Here is a 15647-nt window from a genome sequence, read left to right as displayed (position 1 = left end):
GCGTTCATGGAATCCCACTGTGCAATAGACAGCCAGTGGTCTGTTTTTTTCTGTAGTACACCTCGTTAGAACAACTCATCTAAGTAAAGTCTGCTAATTAAAGCTTTCCTGAATCTTTTGTTTTAATCAAATTTAAAAGCCAAGTCTCTTTATCCCACAACATGAAGTATCTGTGTTTAATGCTTAGTATTCAGTAGTTGTGAACTGGAGCCAGAGGGAAAATTGCATATCATTTAGAACAGCAAAGCATGTATACAAGCATGTTTCTGCTTCTTTGTTACATCTGAAGAAAGATTACACGTTTTCTTACAGGGTATATGTGATTTTCTCTGTTCTTGGATGAGAAAGACTGAATGTTGTGAAATGTTCTTCTGGCAGAGCTGAAGGTCTGACTTTCAGTCAAAGCACTATTGTTTGAAGGATATACAATATCCCAGGCATTGATTTTTACAGATAATTATTTATCCTTTGAAAAATAAAGGTTAATTTTTACTTTTCATTGGTAATTTAGCTATGCTTAGCGTGTCTTTGTAAGCAGCAGTTCCTGACTGGGGGAAAAAAAATATCTGTGTGGTGTTTTATGAGTTATGAAGAAATTTGAAGAGCATCATCCTTAAAACTAATGTTTGAACTTAAGCTACAAACTAGCTAATCTTTCACAAACTTTGTGTGTATCTCCATATATTGTTGTGTGTTCTTCAGGATGACCAGGCATTTGCTCAGAGTCTGCTGCAGATTGAGGATATTACTGTGTAGTGAATTATTTTCAGGGAACGTTTAACATTAAGGAAAGACAAAATTGTCCTGTGCTCTGTGTGTGTGTTTTGAGCTGCTGTGGAAACTGCATGAGTATTATTGTGTAAACTGAGTACAGTGTGACCAAAGGGATCCTTTGCCTTAAGATTATATTAAGGTACTGGACAGACTGTCAAATTTTGAAATTGAACTACTCAAAAACATATTTTTAAGTTGTGCTTTTGAGGAGAAATGCCCTTCTAAATGCTCTACAGTTAATCAGCAGGAAAGATTCTAGTAAGTCTCTAAAAAGTGGTTAAGGGAAGGCAGTATCATGGGAAAAGATGACAGGTTCCTGTCTAAGATGTTGCTGATGAGGTAGAATTTTAGAACAGTCCTGAATTGTTGCTTGGTAAATTTGGAAGCAGCTTGTGGTGCAAGTGTCAAAGCCAGGCTTGAAAGAAAACAGTCCCAGAAGAGAATCAGACACATGAGACTGAAGAGGTTCTAAGAAAACCAAAAGTAAACATTCAGGTAAAATAAATCAGTTTTTCTGGCATACTACCTTCACTAAAGTCACAACAAAATACTAGCAGAAATTCCTATCAAAGAACACCTTAGAATAGTTTGTTTGTGCAATAGAGTGGCAGAGGAGCAAACAGCATCAACATTCATTGAGGTGAAATTAATAATTGTAACCCCAGTTTCTGATTCAGGAGAGTACTGGTCACTTCTAGAAACTGAGATATTTATTTATCCTAGTAATGAACAAATATTCTGACTTTGTTCTTGCCAGAATGTACAAACAGCACTCCTTGACACAAACCTCTGCCCAGTTATGACTTAGGCATTAACTTTTCAAACAGACCAGTAACGTGCAGTCACTGAAGAAGGTTTATGGATATTGTTTATTTGTTTTTTTAGTAATCTATGGAAAGAAGTCCACGCTATGAAGTTTTTTGTTTAAGATCCAAATGTAGTGAATTGAACTGTTGTGCTTGGGACAGTTATTCATCACCAGTGCCTGGTGCAGTTATTCATGCAGAGCAGGCATGATTTTGCCTTTATATTTTTCCAGAAAAGAATATCAAAATAAATCTGCAATTTGGACTGAAATAAAACTGTAATTCCACATCTGCAAAAAGAAGAGATGCAAAGGCAGTAGAAAATGAAAAAAGTCTTGTTTAGTAAGTTTAGAAATATTTATTTCCTTTTAGAATCTGACTGGAAAATTCATAATTGTGTGATAATGAGGAAGTATATGTGTGCTATTTCATGCCCAACTATGGGAAAAGTTTTGGAAAATCATAACATTAGAAGTTCAGAAATGAAAAATTCAGAAAGATTGCAACCATGTGTTGTAATTAAGCTGGTTGTGGATTGAAGAAAGTGGTGTCAGTAATATACTATGAGCTGCAGCAGTGTCAGCAATCAGAGAAGCCATAATTGCAGCCAGATTTCATTTGTTTTTAAAGCACAAACATCTTAGGACCAATATCAAATACAAATAACAAACTTCTCATATTTAGGTTACGGGCTTTTAATGTGTTTTTAGAACACTGTGTATTCCAGGAAGTGTATTAAAATACATTCAGAGTTGCTATCTTTAAAAGGTAAGGTACACCTAAAAGGAGAACCAATAAATGCTTGTGACGGATACCTTGGCATGTTGGAAGTCATGTAGTTGAAGAATTCTTTTCATACGTATTTTGAAATTGAAAGGGTAATGAACGTTTCATGGAACTTGCTTACCGTAAAATGAATTACAGTGGAACGCTTACCAGGAAGTTGTATCTGATGCAAGTTAATTAGTAATTTTTTTTATAGAGAATGATGCTATAAAGCAAGCTCAAAATCCATGATCTTTGACTTGCTGTGGTTAACAGCAGTAACAGAAACTTCATTCTGCTGCTAGCAACATCTGTGAGAAGCCGTCATTACCACACTTGGCAACAGGATGTCCGTTCTTAAAGTCTTGTTTTTCATTCTATTGGTGGCTGGTGATTCTCTGAGTCAAGAACGTAAGAAATACATTTTTGCTTTATAGTTTGCTAGAATAGTAATATTTCTATTGAATACTTGGCTAACCTTTAGAGGCACTCCTGAAGTATTGCAAGCCCAGTGGCGTTGCTTCTGAGTATGTTCTCTTAACTGTTTAGGTAGAGAGAGTTTTTAATTATGGAAAAGCAATGAAGTATTAAGATGTTTGTGTGTTAACTGCTTGTGTGTGTTTGTTAGGAAGCGTTTCATAGATTTTGAATTCAGTACTGCCAAGAGTTTTGGACTGTTTAAGCCAACCTGTCAGATGGGATGTATTTTAATCAAGTAAGACAGTTTTCTTTTCAGTTGGAAGAAATACTCAGTATGTTGCTTTTAAAAAGTTGTACATCCTTTTTATAGAAAATGAAGTTTGACTTTTTTTGAGATTAACATGGAGAAAATGATCAGTAATTAAGAGCCAGAGTGCATTGAAAAAAATGTTTTAAAGGAAGACCTAACTGTAACAGAATCAGAAATACTTGCATATATATATATATATATATATATAAAAGATTGGGAGGATTGTTTTATGTATAGGATTGGGAAGATTGTTTTATGGGAGGATTTCCTGTAAATGTTTGTTCTTAACCGCTTTAAAAATAAAAGATATTGTTATATTGGGAATGACTCAGCAGGGTGTTCTTCAATGAAATTGAATATTATGGTCTTAATTCAAACTTTAAAAATTTATCTTACGGTGAAAAGTTATGCAAATAATATTCAGCTGTATTGGTTGTTGGGTTGGTTTTTTTTTTTTCTGAATTTCATAACGGTGCTTAGCCTTGCAAGTCTTTCAGTTCTAATTATCTTCCTTACCTTTTCTAGTGGTGCCTTCTAGTTGATCTTTTAGCTGTACATTCCATGTAAAGATTTCAGGTGTGTGTCCCTAAATGCTTTACTGCAGGCAGGAATTATGTTAGACTTTGCAAGCTTTGTACCAGAACCTCTGGTTCAGCTTGCAGCTTGTTGGTGTGAATGATGAGTACAGTGTTCAGGCCAAATCCTGTGTAGGAAAGAAAAAGAGATAGTGAAAAATGTGTAGGGTTGTGTAGGGCTGAAATGTCAAATGTGATAACTTCTGAGGTTTGACAGAGGTTTCCTGGTGAGGTGGTTATTTTTGGGCATCCATGTGCTTTTGTAGTACTGTAAGCAGTTGACTTCTGGATCATAATTTACAACCCACAATGCATATACAGTAAAAGAGTGGGAGGAGAAACCATATTAAAGCAAAATAAATCCTTTATTATACTAAAATGAGGAAGAATAATCTGAAAGCAAACCACACAAAAAGTTTTTGCTTGAGTTTATAGTTTGAGAATTTGAGTCCCAAATGGATTTAATGATTTCTTGTCTTTGGCAATGATCCAGAGATTTTACACACTATAATTTATCTATAGTCATATTTAAATAATGTGATAAAAATTATAATCATATCAGCCATACACTTTGGCTGTCTGGAAGGTTGTTGTAAACTCAAAGTAATTTGAGCTGGTAAGCCTTAATTTCTCCAGTCATTACAGAAGTTTTAAGGAACAAGTCACTAGAAATTATGATCCAGTATTTTTTGCAGAGTATATCATATGAAGCTTAAATTTCTGATGTAATTGGAAATACGCATTGGTAACAGTATGCTACCATACAAAAATCTTAAGTTGTTTTTCTTTATTGTTGTTGTTGTGTTTAATTTGCAGCCAACTGCACTGCAATTGAGGACTTTGGTGACTGCAGTGGTGATAGTGACGGCTTCTGTCCTGCCAAAGTTCCTTGTCAATGTAAAAATGAAAAACCTTTTTGCAGGTAGGTTGTAGTGATCTTTTTCATGTAAATGTGCTTGTGGAAGATATTGTTAATGAAGAACAAAATTTAGACCCAGCATTGTGCTCTGTGAAAATGGGTATAGATCTTCATTCACAATCTGCATGAAATCACAACTGCTGAAAGCAACTGAGGTCTGAATGTAAAGTTTAATTTTTTTTACAATATGTAATTAATCATTTATATAATTACTATAAACCTGAATTTCCCCACAAATTGCTATTGTCTCAAATATTGTGCTTTAGAACTGAAATATGTAATAACAAGTTTTTTCCTCAGATTAATCAAAATGAAAGCTTTTAGAAAATCATATGTATAAACATTTTATTCTCCAAGATGTGCTTGCTTTTTTCCTTTTTAAACAAAAAATCACCATGCGAATAGAAAACATGGCACTTCCGGTTGGTTTTTTTATCATATAATTTGACAGTTAAACTTGTAGGAAGTCAGCAAGAAAATAACTGGTCAGAATTAGGAAGCTCATCTAATTAATTAGTTAACTCAAAGAAATAACTTCTCTGTGACCCAGTCATCATGTTGCTGTTTATTTATGTGACCTCCTGTTTTAGCCAATGTATCAGATGAGATAACTGAACATACTGCCTAAATTTTACTGCAACTCCAGCAAATAAAATGCTACTTGAAACTATAAATGTACGTATTTTAAATCATATCCAGCTCAATACAGGCATTGCATATTAACTGAGGTAAGATATCTGTATATCTGTTCTGGAGATAGTGAAGGTTTCATGTGATAATGAAAAGATCTTTGACCAGAATTGCCCTGTGACTACTAGGATTACATTCTCTTTTCTCGGCAAAGCTTATTATATTATCTTGGAATTGCTGCAGTGCCAACTTGGATATGCAGTTCTTGGTTGAGCCTGACCCTGTATTTGCATCATATCCAGAATAAGATGGGTAGCCATTCTCAGATCAGAAACATCTTTAGAGGAACTGAAAAAAATACTGAATCTCTGGTTTCCTGCAGTGTCCAATAGTGAATAATTCTACAGTAAGATATTTTTTCCTTTTTTTGTATTAATTACATTTTAGCAACATGATTTTAAATGTTTTTATTTGCAGATGTGATTACTACAGAGAGGGCTGGATGGAGTATTGGTACATGGGCCCTAAATGTAACCAGCTTTGGAACACACTGGATTTAATACTAGTATCTGTTCTTCCTGCAGTAGCCCTGGTTTTCTTAGTTGTTGTAATATTTCAGTGTGTCTACTGCTGTAAAGGTAAAAAAGCTGGGTAAGTTACTCTGGATACAGTTAAAAAAAGGTTTTTATAATCAATACTAAAATAAAGCAAAAGTAGCCTGGTATTCTGATTAATTTGTAACCTCTTGATATTTAAATCAATAAGTTTACCGTATAGTATCCTTTACCAAAGTATTCCTTGCACAATTTAATCCTAAATCAAGCACCTTAAGTTATTCATATTTTACCACACTATTCACAACTTCATTCGAAGTCGTTGTCTCTCTTCTTTACACAGGCTTTAAATATTAATCAGTGTATTTACTACTTCTAACTCAAGACTACCAAATCTTTCTTGCTGATGTGTTTGCTGTGAAGGATTGGCTTGCTTTCCTCATGTTCGAAAACAAAAAGGGAAATCAGACTGCTAAACACTGACAAGTGTTGCAGATTAAACACCAACCACTGGCAATTTGAGCTTTCCTTTGCTTTCAACACTTTCTTTGTTTACATTGGAGTCTCTCCCAATTCCATGCTAAATATTTCATTTTTTCCATCTTTCCTTGTGTCCTGTTAGCATGTACTCCTGGTTTGTCCAGTGTTATTGAAGAACTGCAGTATTACATAGCTTGCAAGTATCATTGCCCTAATAAATCTCAGTTGATGGTACAGTTTGTGAACAAATCTGCAGCCCAAAAAGATTCCTTATGACCCACCGAACTATTGCTGATGCTCTCAATTCGTGTTCTTCCTGCCCACCAGGAAGCAGACCAATTCTCCGTACCGTGAAGTACACCACAACCCTACATTTAGGCACGAACTGTCTGGTAACCTGGGAGCTGCTCAGCAGTCACCAAGGGTAAGAGATGTTGCATGCTGTGCATCACATGTTCCTCTTTCTAGTGGAAATTGAACGTGACCTTGTGGTTCAACAGAGTGGTGTACGAATAGCATGAAGCTGTCATCTTGTAAAACTAAAGATAACCTCAGTTTAAGATCTTAGTTTTATTTGTCCAGTATTTAATTTCCAAGGTCATCTAAATGCATGAACCTCTTCATCAAACATGAAATATATTTAGCTTGCATAGGAGAAAACAAAGAACTTGGTGTTATTTTGAAACTATATCCAAATAAAAGGTTTTTTTTTAGGCCAGTTAGAATATCAGTGTTAAAAAGAGAAAAATCTTGGATATGAGCTCAAGCCACACATTCTGGTCTCTTTCCTTGTTTCATCACTGTGCTTTTCTAGCTGCCAGGTGAGCTGCTTTCAGCCTGATCAGCTCAGAAACTCAATCACTGCGTGCTATTACTGGTAATAATGCCAGTGCAAGAAAAAGGGCAGTAGTGTGCAGCCAGAGAGGAAGAAATTGTTACTGTCAGATTTGAACCCATTAAAGCTGCTTGATGGGCTGCACCTACAGTTTCATTTGTGTACTAGCTACTCTTCACCAGAGGAAAGACTGGCTGAACATGTAGTACATCTGGAATTTCAGAGTCATCAGTATTGATTTCTGTATGAGAAGAGACAGTGTAAGAAATGACTGTTCTCTGTTTTGATGTTGAACTAAGCAGTGTCAAATGAAACTAGGCAGAAGTTTTAAGCAAAAAATAGTGCTTTTTCAAAAATTAAGTAGTTCAGCAATGTTCTTTGAATGTGGATCCATGAAGGACCAGGTGTTGCCTTCCGGACTAGGGTAACTGCTGTGACAGGTTTCTCTTAGGCAAGGTGTACTTTACAACAGAGGTTCTCACTTGAACTGGTGGTTAGCACAAGAGGAGGTGGATAAATACTTCTCAAAATCAGAACAGGAAGTGTGAAATAAAAAGAAAGATGAATGGGAGTTACGTTTTTGTGTCTTTGTATTCACTTCCTCATTCTGTATTTGAAGTGACTGTTTAAAGAGTGTATACTGTCTGAGGACACTTTATAAGCCATAGAGAAAAGAAAGAAAAGAATGTAGTCAGATGTATTATTTCCTGTTAAATATGTTTGTGAAGTATTAGTACCTTGGAAATTGAGTATATTAATGGAGAAAAAAAAATGGTATGAGACACCTACACCAGCAGGTGGTGCTGTTTAATTTGTAATTAATTCTGAATATCATGTAAATAATGCTATAGTTTTTAAGGCAGGAATTAGACCAAATTTTGCATGTCTAGTTGAGGAAAGAAATCTTACTGAAAAATGATCTACTCTGGATGATGGCTGTAGTATGTCCTACTTCATCGTTATCCAGACAGTACATTGAAGCCCAGAAACAGATGATTCTGCCTGCCTCATCTCCCTGTTAGATGTGATGGTCATGAATATGTGAGCTGCCAACGTGGCAGCCTTGTGCATGTATTATTCTGTAAACTGGGGAACCTTAACCAAAACTGCCTGAGGGAGGCGAGAGAGAAAACTGTGATCTGTATCTTTGTCTTAGTTTCAACTGGGACAGGGTTGTTTTCTGCAGAGTCTGGTATGATAGCTCCAGCGCTTGCTCTTGCAAGCAGTCTTCCCTGAATACTGCTCCTCTCCTGAGGGTGCTGCATTTTGAAAATTGCCTCAGGTCGTCAGGTTTTTTTTAAACAAAGATACCTTTAGAAACAAATATAATGTATTAGTTTTAAGATGAACAGACTTCTTGATTGTTCATGATGTTTTCATTCGTTCTCTAGAAATATGTCTGGGAAGACAGAAGCCGGTTTAAGCAGCAGTATTCATTGGTCTTTCGTTATCAATCACTGTATTTAGTTTAATTTTAGACTTGGTGTTGTATAAATCTGGGGTGAATCCACTGTTATTTGTGGAGTGGCATCTTCTTGAAATGTTTAATCATAAGAAACTCAAGAGAACTCAACTGGACTCGATAAGACCCTTAATACCTAATTTACCTTAATTGTGCAGACTTACCTGGGTACTTCTCTGTTATGCCTTAGGCATACATTTTCCACATTACTCAAATACTTAAAGGTCTTCCTTCTAGTGAATCTTTTAGATAAATTGAATTTATATATGTTAAACCATGTCTGTACTGTTTTTATTATATATTTTGTTACCAATTAAGAAGTCATCCTATACATTTTCCACCAAAGACAACTGTGAGTGCACTGTGCCTAGTGAACTATGTTTGTAATTTGTTATTTTGCTGTGTGCAACCCTTATGTATAGGTCACCTGGACTGGACAACTGCCGAAAGCTGTACTGAGAAGACAAGATTTTGAAGATCTCCCAGGCCCAAGTCACTTAGATAATTCTAGGTATGCTGTTATTTTTCCATCTTTTCTTTATTTTTCTTTATTTATTTTCACTTGATCCTTAGGTTTGAAAACCAATCATTTCTGTGTAGTCATTTTTGTCATGCTAGTGCCATGACAGAGATCCAGTAAATGCCGAAGCATTGGACTAAGTAACTTGCATGCATTATTTTGTGGCTTGAATGTGATAGAAAAGGTTGTAAGTATGACCTGGCAGACAGGACTAAACTTGTCAGCTTTCTCTGACTTCAAATACATTATTATGTAATGTTTTTGAAGTGTGTTGATGCAGTCTGCTTTCCTAATATAATACTAAAATGAAAAAGTTGGTGCAAATTTCTTTCTGCAGCTAAATTCTAGAGTACTGGTTTATCCAAAGGCTAAGGTACGTTTTTAGTCTATAAAAATTTTAATTATTTTGTTGGAAACATTTTCCGTAGTTTTGCTTTCTTACTTTTATCTTCCTCACCAGCACCTGCCCACTGTTGCATATACTCCAGCAGTTTTTGCAGAGAACATGTTTCCCATGAGGCAAATAAATGATAGCAGAACATTTTCCTCATAAGCAGCAGGGTCCTACTGCAGTCTGGAGCTGTCTAATACTTTGGTCCATTAAGAAGGCCTGATTTTTATTTTTTATTTTTTTTTAAATATGAATGTGGAAAATGTTGATGGTCAACTTATCATGATGTATTATTTTAAAAAAATCCCAAATTAATGTCTTTAAATTCACTTTTGTAGGATGAGTGGTCTTTTGCAGTAGAAGGAATTTAAAAGACAGAACAATTTGCTGTTTTACTGCAATAGCATCGACATCATGTATGCAGTTAACAGGCTTTATTATTTTTATTTATTATTTAAACAAGTACTCTAATTTACATCATATACTTTCTTTACAATGTCTTTTTTCTTTTGCATAGCCCCAGGTATGCTCAGCCACTGAGGAGACCAGACTATGTTTCCAGCCAGCAACCCCAGCAATTCGACAGCTTTGTCTATCCAGGCAGCAATAGACCTTATGGAGGTTATGCAGAGGACAGGCAGTATTCGGTATGTATGTAAACCACACCTTGTAGAACAGTCAGTCTTGGTGCTGAGAGCAATTTATCGTAACTCAGATTGATCAAATTTGTGTTGCTGAATAAGGACAGGAGTTAATAGAAGGCCTGAAAGTTCCTGTACAGGTTTTTTCTTCAGGGTTATTACATACCTGCCAATTCCGTTCTAAACTATGTAGATTTTACAGCAGGATAGAATAGAGCAGTTTGCTTGGAAGAAGGGGCTTTTAAAGATCATGCCTGCTGAAATGTTTCTACATATTTCAAAGCCTGTTTCAGTTTGTGTATGCAAAGTTTAATAGATTGTTTGCATAAAAATACCAATAAAATATTCTAATAAAAGAAATACATAAATGTAGATTAGTTACCAAATATTTTAATAGCAAGTACACTAGGAAGTGTATGTCATGCTAACAGTTGAATTCTAATCTCTTTGCAGAGATACTAATACCCCTTGATCTGAAGTATCTCAGAATGCTGCATGATCAATGAATGAGCAATCCAAACGTTGAGAGATCAGTAAGGCCTTGTGTACCTGGATGCAGAAAAAATAGTAACTCGTAGAGAGCACTAAAAGTCATTCGAAAAGAAGTATAGAAGATAATTATAGAACAAAACATAATTACAAAACTGTTATCCAATTTATTTACTGTATAATTTATGAAAGTTTATCTTTTTCTGGATACCTGATTTAACAGTTATTATATACTTAAATTGTTGCACATCTATCTGGACAGAGATTTTTGTGATTAACTATGTTGTGTGCCTGACTGACAAGTGCCTGTTAGAAACAGCTGCCTTTTCTCAGAGGAAACTCATAGGAAAGAAGAAAGTCTTCCCAAAAATCCAGTACAAGAGCTGATAAATACACGTGCTAATTATCATTCTTCCTTCATTGCTGTGGATTTAAATCTATATTAAAAAGAAAGGAGAAGCTGCATTTTTCCTTATTCCTCAGGAAGGCTTGTCAAAGACAACCTCTGCCAAGTACAGTTTTTCCATTTGGCTTTCCTGTTCATTTGTGATTTTTACTCCACTCTGTATCGCTCACAAGCTAGTAAGCAATGGTTCCTAATACAGTGTTTTTAAATAAGACCATGTATTTCTCTGACTGAAATGTTGGAGATTCTTTAGGGCATTTTAGTGTGTAGAATCTATTGTTCCCTGATAGGCATTTGGTTTTCTTTTTTTTTTTTTTTTTCTCCACCAAAAGAGCCAGTAGTTAAGAAAGAAAAGCAACAGATTTCATACAAGCTTGAATATTTATTAAAATCTGTATTCTTGCTAACTCCAGAATCCCAAAGAATGAGGCAAAAGGGAAGGAAGGTTCTCTTGTCAGGTGTAGCCACCTAGTCCACTGATACTAGCAGCACTGAACGAGTGTAAACGAGGCACTTAGGTTCTCATTTTCTCAAGATGCATCAAATACTGAAATACTGGCTAATATAGCAGTGTGAGCCCTGCAGTCCCTTGTTTCTTTTTGTCTTAGTCACCTTGTTGAAACTAACAGCTCAGATTTTTTTCTTTAAAAATACAGTCTTTCTTTGTAACATCTTTTGTGAATAATGAAAATAAATGAAGCTATGGAAAACTGACTGCCTTGCCACTAACTAAGAAATAAAAGGTACTGGAGACCTGAATATTTTTCCTGTTTTCCAAAAAGGCTCAAGCGCGTTATTTTAACACTTATTCTAAACGAGCATTTTCTTTAATGTTAGGTGATGCATGAAACAGTATGACAAAATAGAATCCTAACGTTTTTAGAAACATGAAAATACTGGCATTTCTTACTTATAAATCAGAATTCCTCCTTATAACCAGCTTGATGGCTTAGCTGCATTATGGCTCTTTCTATGCTCTCCACAACTGTCAGTTATTGGCTGAACTATAATGGCTTTCCTGTGCAAGTACCCTTGCAAAGGTAGAAAATACTTGCACTGGTAGAAAAGCCAGAAATCTATCCAGATCCCCTTCATTCTCCTTTCTTTTCCTCAAAAAAAAATGTAGTGAATAGATTCAGCTCCCTAAAAATGGAACTATGGCTCCAAAACTGGCAGTTTTTTCATAGCTCTGTAACTTAGCTTCTGTTGTGATGGCTAAATCTCCAGTCAAAATTTGTTGTTGTTGTTTTTGCTTTGTTTTCTGGTAACAACTATCTAACATGGGTAAGTTTCACCAGTTTTACTACTGTAAGAAACCAGTAGGCATTTCAGTCTGGGCCTAAAAGATATTGAGGCAGATTTACAAATTGTCAAAGCACTGAGTGATAGGGTAATTTTTCATGAATAGCTGAAAATGCAGTCACCAAAATTCATTAAAAAGAATCCAGAGAGTTTCTGAATGTGGACTGCTTGTAAACCTGCATTATAATGTCCTCTGAGGCTCTGTGCAGCCAAGAACAACGCCTTTACATATCAGCATTAATAATTTTCTTGCTGATTAAAGCACAAATATAAAATATGCATACTTTTAACATCCACACAAACAGCTTGAAGAAGCATCTTGTCTCACCAGAGGATGAAGCATGGAAGAATTACACTCCATTTACTTGTGTGACTGCCTGTCCTTTCTATAGGCATGTTCAGTGACAGTATCCTACTAATCGTCCAGTTCCTTTTCAGTTTCTATCAGAAATACGTGAAAATATTTGTCTGTCATCATCTGAATCATAACAGAAACTGTGCTATTTAGATCCTAGGTTATCAGTTTAAGCTGTTAAGACCCGAGAAGGGTCAGCTACAAGCGTATCAGAATTTTGTCCATGAACTTTGTTTTCCATCATTTTTAGTCTCTAGTAGTGCCATAATTAAAAAACCTCTGGTTGTTACTGACCTCTGGCTCCATTCACCAATCTGTGGGTAACTGTAGAATTTGAGTGCTAGATTTCATATTCTACCTCTCCTTTGCAAAGGTATAGGAGAAAGAGATGAGGCAATCCTGTCAAAATATATTTGGTGCTGGCAAAAGAAGAGCTAACTGGAAGTACGTGTTCATGCTGCTTACATTAAAATGAATAAATTTTCACAGAGAATGAAGCTTTCCTGTTCAGACTTCCCTGCTCTTTGTTCTTCAGGCAGATGAAGAGTTGCAGGACATCAGCCAGAGGGATAGGCACTGCTCCTGTTTTACTTAACCATTCATGGTCAAATCATCAATGTTAACATCAAGCAGTGGTATGTGAAAGAAAAAAAGCGAAGAAAGTGCTTGAAATAGCTTGGTGTCATTTAAAGTAATCATTACAATTGTAAATACCTTTCTGGTTACATCATTATGCTTCCGCTGTCTCCCTCTTACCTGGAGAGCCAAGAAGCTCCACAGTTCTTTGGAATGCTTGTGTTCTTAGCTGAAGGGCAAAGGGCAAGTCTAGTCCTCTTATGGTTATTATGATGTGCTACTTCCCTGTCAGATACAGACACTTTTAATTGTTGTACAGAGTGGTGTTTTGGCTTTTGTACATTCTTTCTGATGCAGTGCTGTGACTTTTAATATTTAGATGCCTGTGATCACTGGTATCTTAGATTTGCTTTGATGTGGTCGTGGTTTTCTTGCTGTTCTTTTCATTCTGTGCTTCTGACCAGTGCTTTCTTTGTAATTGCATCCTCACTCTGCAGATAATGCATGTTGGTTCTGATTTTATATGTTATGTCACATTGTTAGCAGTAGCCTTGTTGTTGCTTGTTGCTGCTTTTTGCTTTGAGCTTTTCCTTGGCATTTCTGAAGAGGGAACCCAGTACAGATTGGATTTTGTTGAGGAAAAGGGATAACTGTCTCTGTTTTTTTGATTGTATCACCTTGTAAGATGCTCTTGCTCACTCTTCCAATTACGCAGTTTTATGATTATCTTTTTAGTTATTTTTCCACTCATTCATACATTTTGGACATCCCATTAGACTTTTAGGCAGCTGAATCCCACTGTCCATGAACAAAATTCGTGTCAAATGTAACTGTAAGGACAAAACTTTATAAAACAAAGATTCATTTCTTTCAGTTACCTATGTTCTTATTACCTATTAAAAAAAACCAAAAACTCAACAGTTGATTATTATGTCCCTAATGGTGTTTGAAAGTTGACCAACTCTGTGCAAATATACATTGAAAACAATTTGTGCGCCCATTTAACAGGTTGGTTTCTAAATTAGCGGTGTTTGTACCCTTAGCTTTGAGCAGAATAAGCTTAGAAGAATTCGGGTGTACAACCCATTTGGGTCAGTCAGAGAACAGACCTGATAGGCTCCCCTAGACTTGAAAGTTCTTCTATGTTCTAAGCATATGCCATTTCTACCTGTTGAACAGTTGGGTAACATGGGGACTAAGACATATTCATTCTAGCAAGATCCTACAGATACTGTAACAGTGTTCTGCTACATCTTGCAAAGCTAAGACAAAAGAAAACAAAACAAAAACAAACAAACAAACAAAAAAAACCAACAAAAAAAAAACTACCTATATGGGAATTGAATCCACATTGCTTACTTTGAGGCAGAAGTCCACAACGTGGACACGGGTAAGTTTCCAAGTGATTCTAAATTTAGTTAAATGTGTATGTTTTAGTTACATACAGAATGTAGGTTTTAGAGACCTAAGATTGGGATTTTAATTCTTATTTATTTTTTTGATACTTTGTTAAGAGGCAGATTTTGTGGGTTTTGCATGTATTTAATGTATGTACGTGGTGTTAATTATAAGTAGATTTCATCAGTTTAATGGTAAGCTGGACATGGTACATGCTTATGGCCTACACTACCTTAGGGATGCGTATTAATTCTCTTGAACAATTTTTTTGCTGTTCTTTGCTGGACTAGCCAATACTTTGCTAAGTGTATTACTTGGGTGGAGATTAGCCTTCATGTGGGTGTACTGAAAATAATGAAAGAAGTGATGCTGTTCAGCATCACATTTGTGCCTGCAGTTTCTTCCAATTTACTAGCAGGTAGGGTTTTCTTCTGTTAGTTGTATTCTTGAAGTTGTAATATGGGCAAGAATGGATTTTAAATCCCCACACCTGTGGTTTTAGTATTGCACTGCTGTGTGATCCTGTAATGAAGTCCTCGCTGAGGTGCCTTATTGGTTGTGGATGAGGACAGTGACACCGCACCAGGTCACTGGGATGCCCTTTTGACACTTTTTTGCGTCTGCCTGTGCTTTTGTATCTCTGAAATGAATATGCGAAGCTGGAAGTAACAGCCAACTGAGTTAGAAATTCGGCTGGCCTTCCCTTGTCTCAGGGGAGAACAAACGCTCCTTTGCACAGCTTGCTGCTGTGAGCGTCGGGAACAAGAAGTCGTGCTTTTTCCCCCGAACTGTGGTGTGGTAGGGCCGGGCCGTGACCCCGGGTCGCGGAGCCGCCGTCTCGTCTCGTCCCGGCCCGCAACGCCGGGCCCCGCGGTGCCGGATGCCGCCGCCGGCCGCGAGGGCGTAAGGAGCGCGGGCGGCCGGCGACCGGCTCCGAGGCGGTTCCCCCGGCCCCAGCCTGGCGCTCGGCCCGCCCGGGCCCCCTCCCCGCTCCCCCCGCCGCGCACAGGCGCGCTCGGCGGCGCGGGCAGAGCGAGGG

General features: G+C 36.7%; 1 protein-coding gene across 1 annotated transcript; it reads left to right on the top strand.

The window, feature by feature from the left end:
- The first annotated feature begins 2580 nt into the window (after nucleotides 1-2580).
- Nucleotides 2581-11736, top strand: LOC122163561. The gene is made up of 7 exons (XM_042824860.1): nucleotides 2581-2756; nucleotides 4467-4572; nucleotides 5677-5850; nucleotides 6561-6657; nucleotides 8953-9041; nucleotides 9959-10088; nucleotides 10536-11736. Exons 1-7 carry the CDS (start codon nucleotides 2693-2695, stop codon nucleotides 10542-10544), a joined length of 669 nt encoding a protein of 222 aa, XP_042680794.1. The 5' UTR covers nucleotides 2581-2692; the 3' UTR covers nucleotides 10545-11736.
- Nucleotides 11737-15647: the final 3911 nt, after the last annotated feature.

Source organism: Centrocercus urophasianus, unplaced genomic scaffold (genome assembly GCF_019232065.1).
Source record: "Centrocercus urophasianus isolate 14NV4802_14NV808 unplaced genomic scaffold, USGS_Curo_1.0 seq_24, whole genome shotgun sequence".
NCBI classification, from domain to species: Eukaryota; Metazoa; Chordata; class Aves; order Galliformes; family Phasianidae; genus Centrocercus; species Centrocercus urophasianus.
This window is presented reverse-complemented; position numbering and strand designations above follow the sequence as displayed.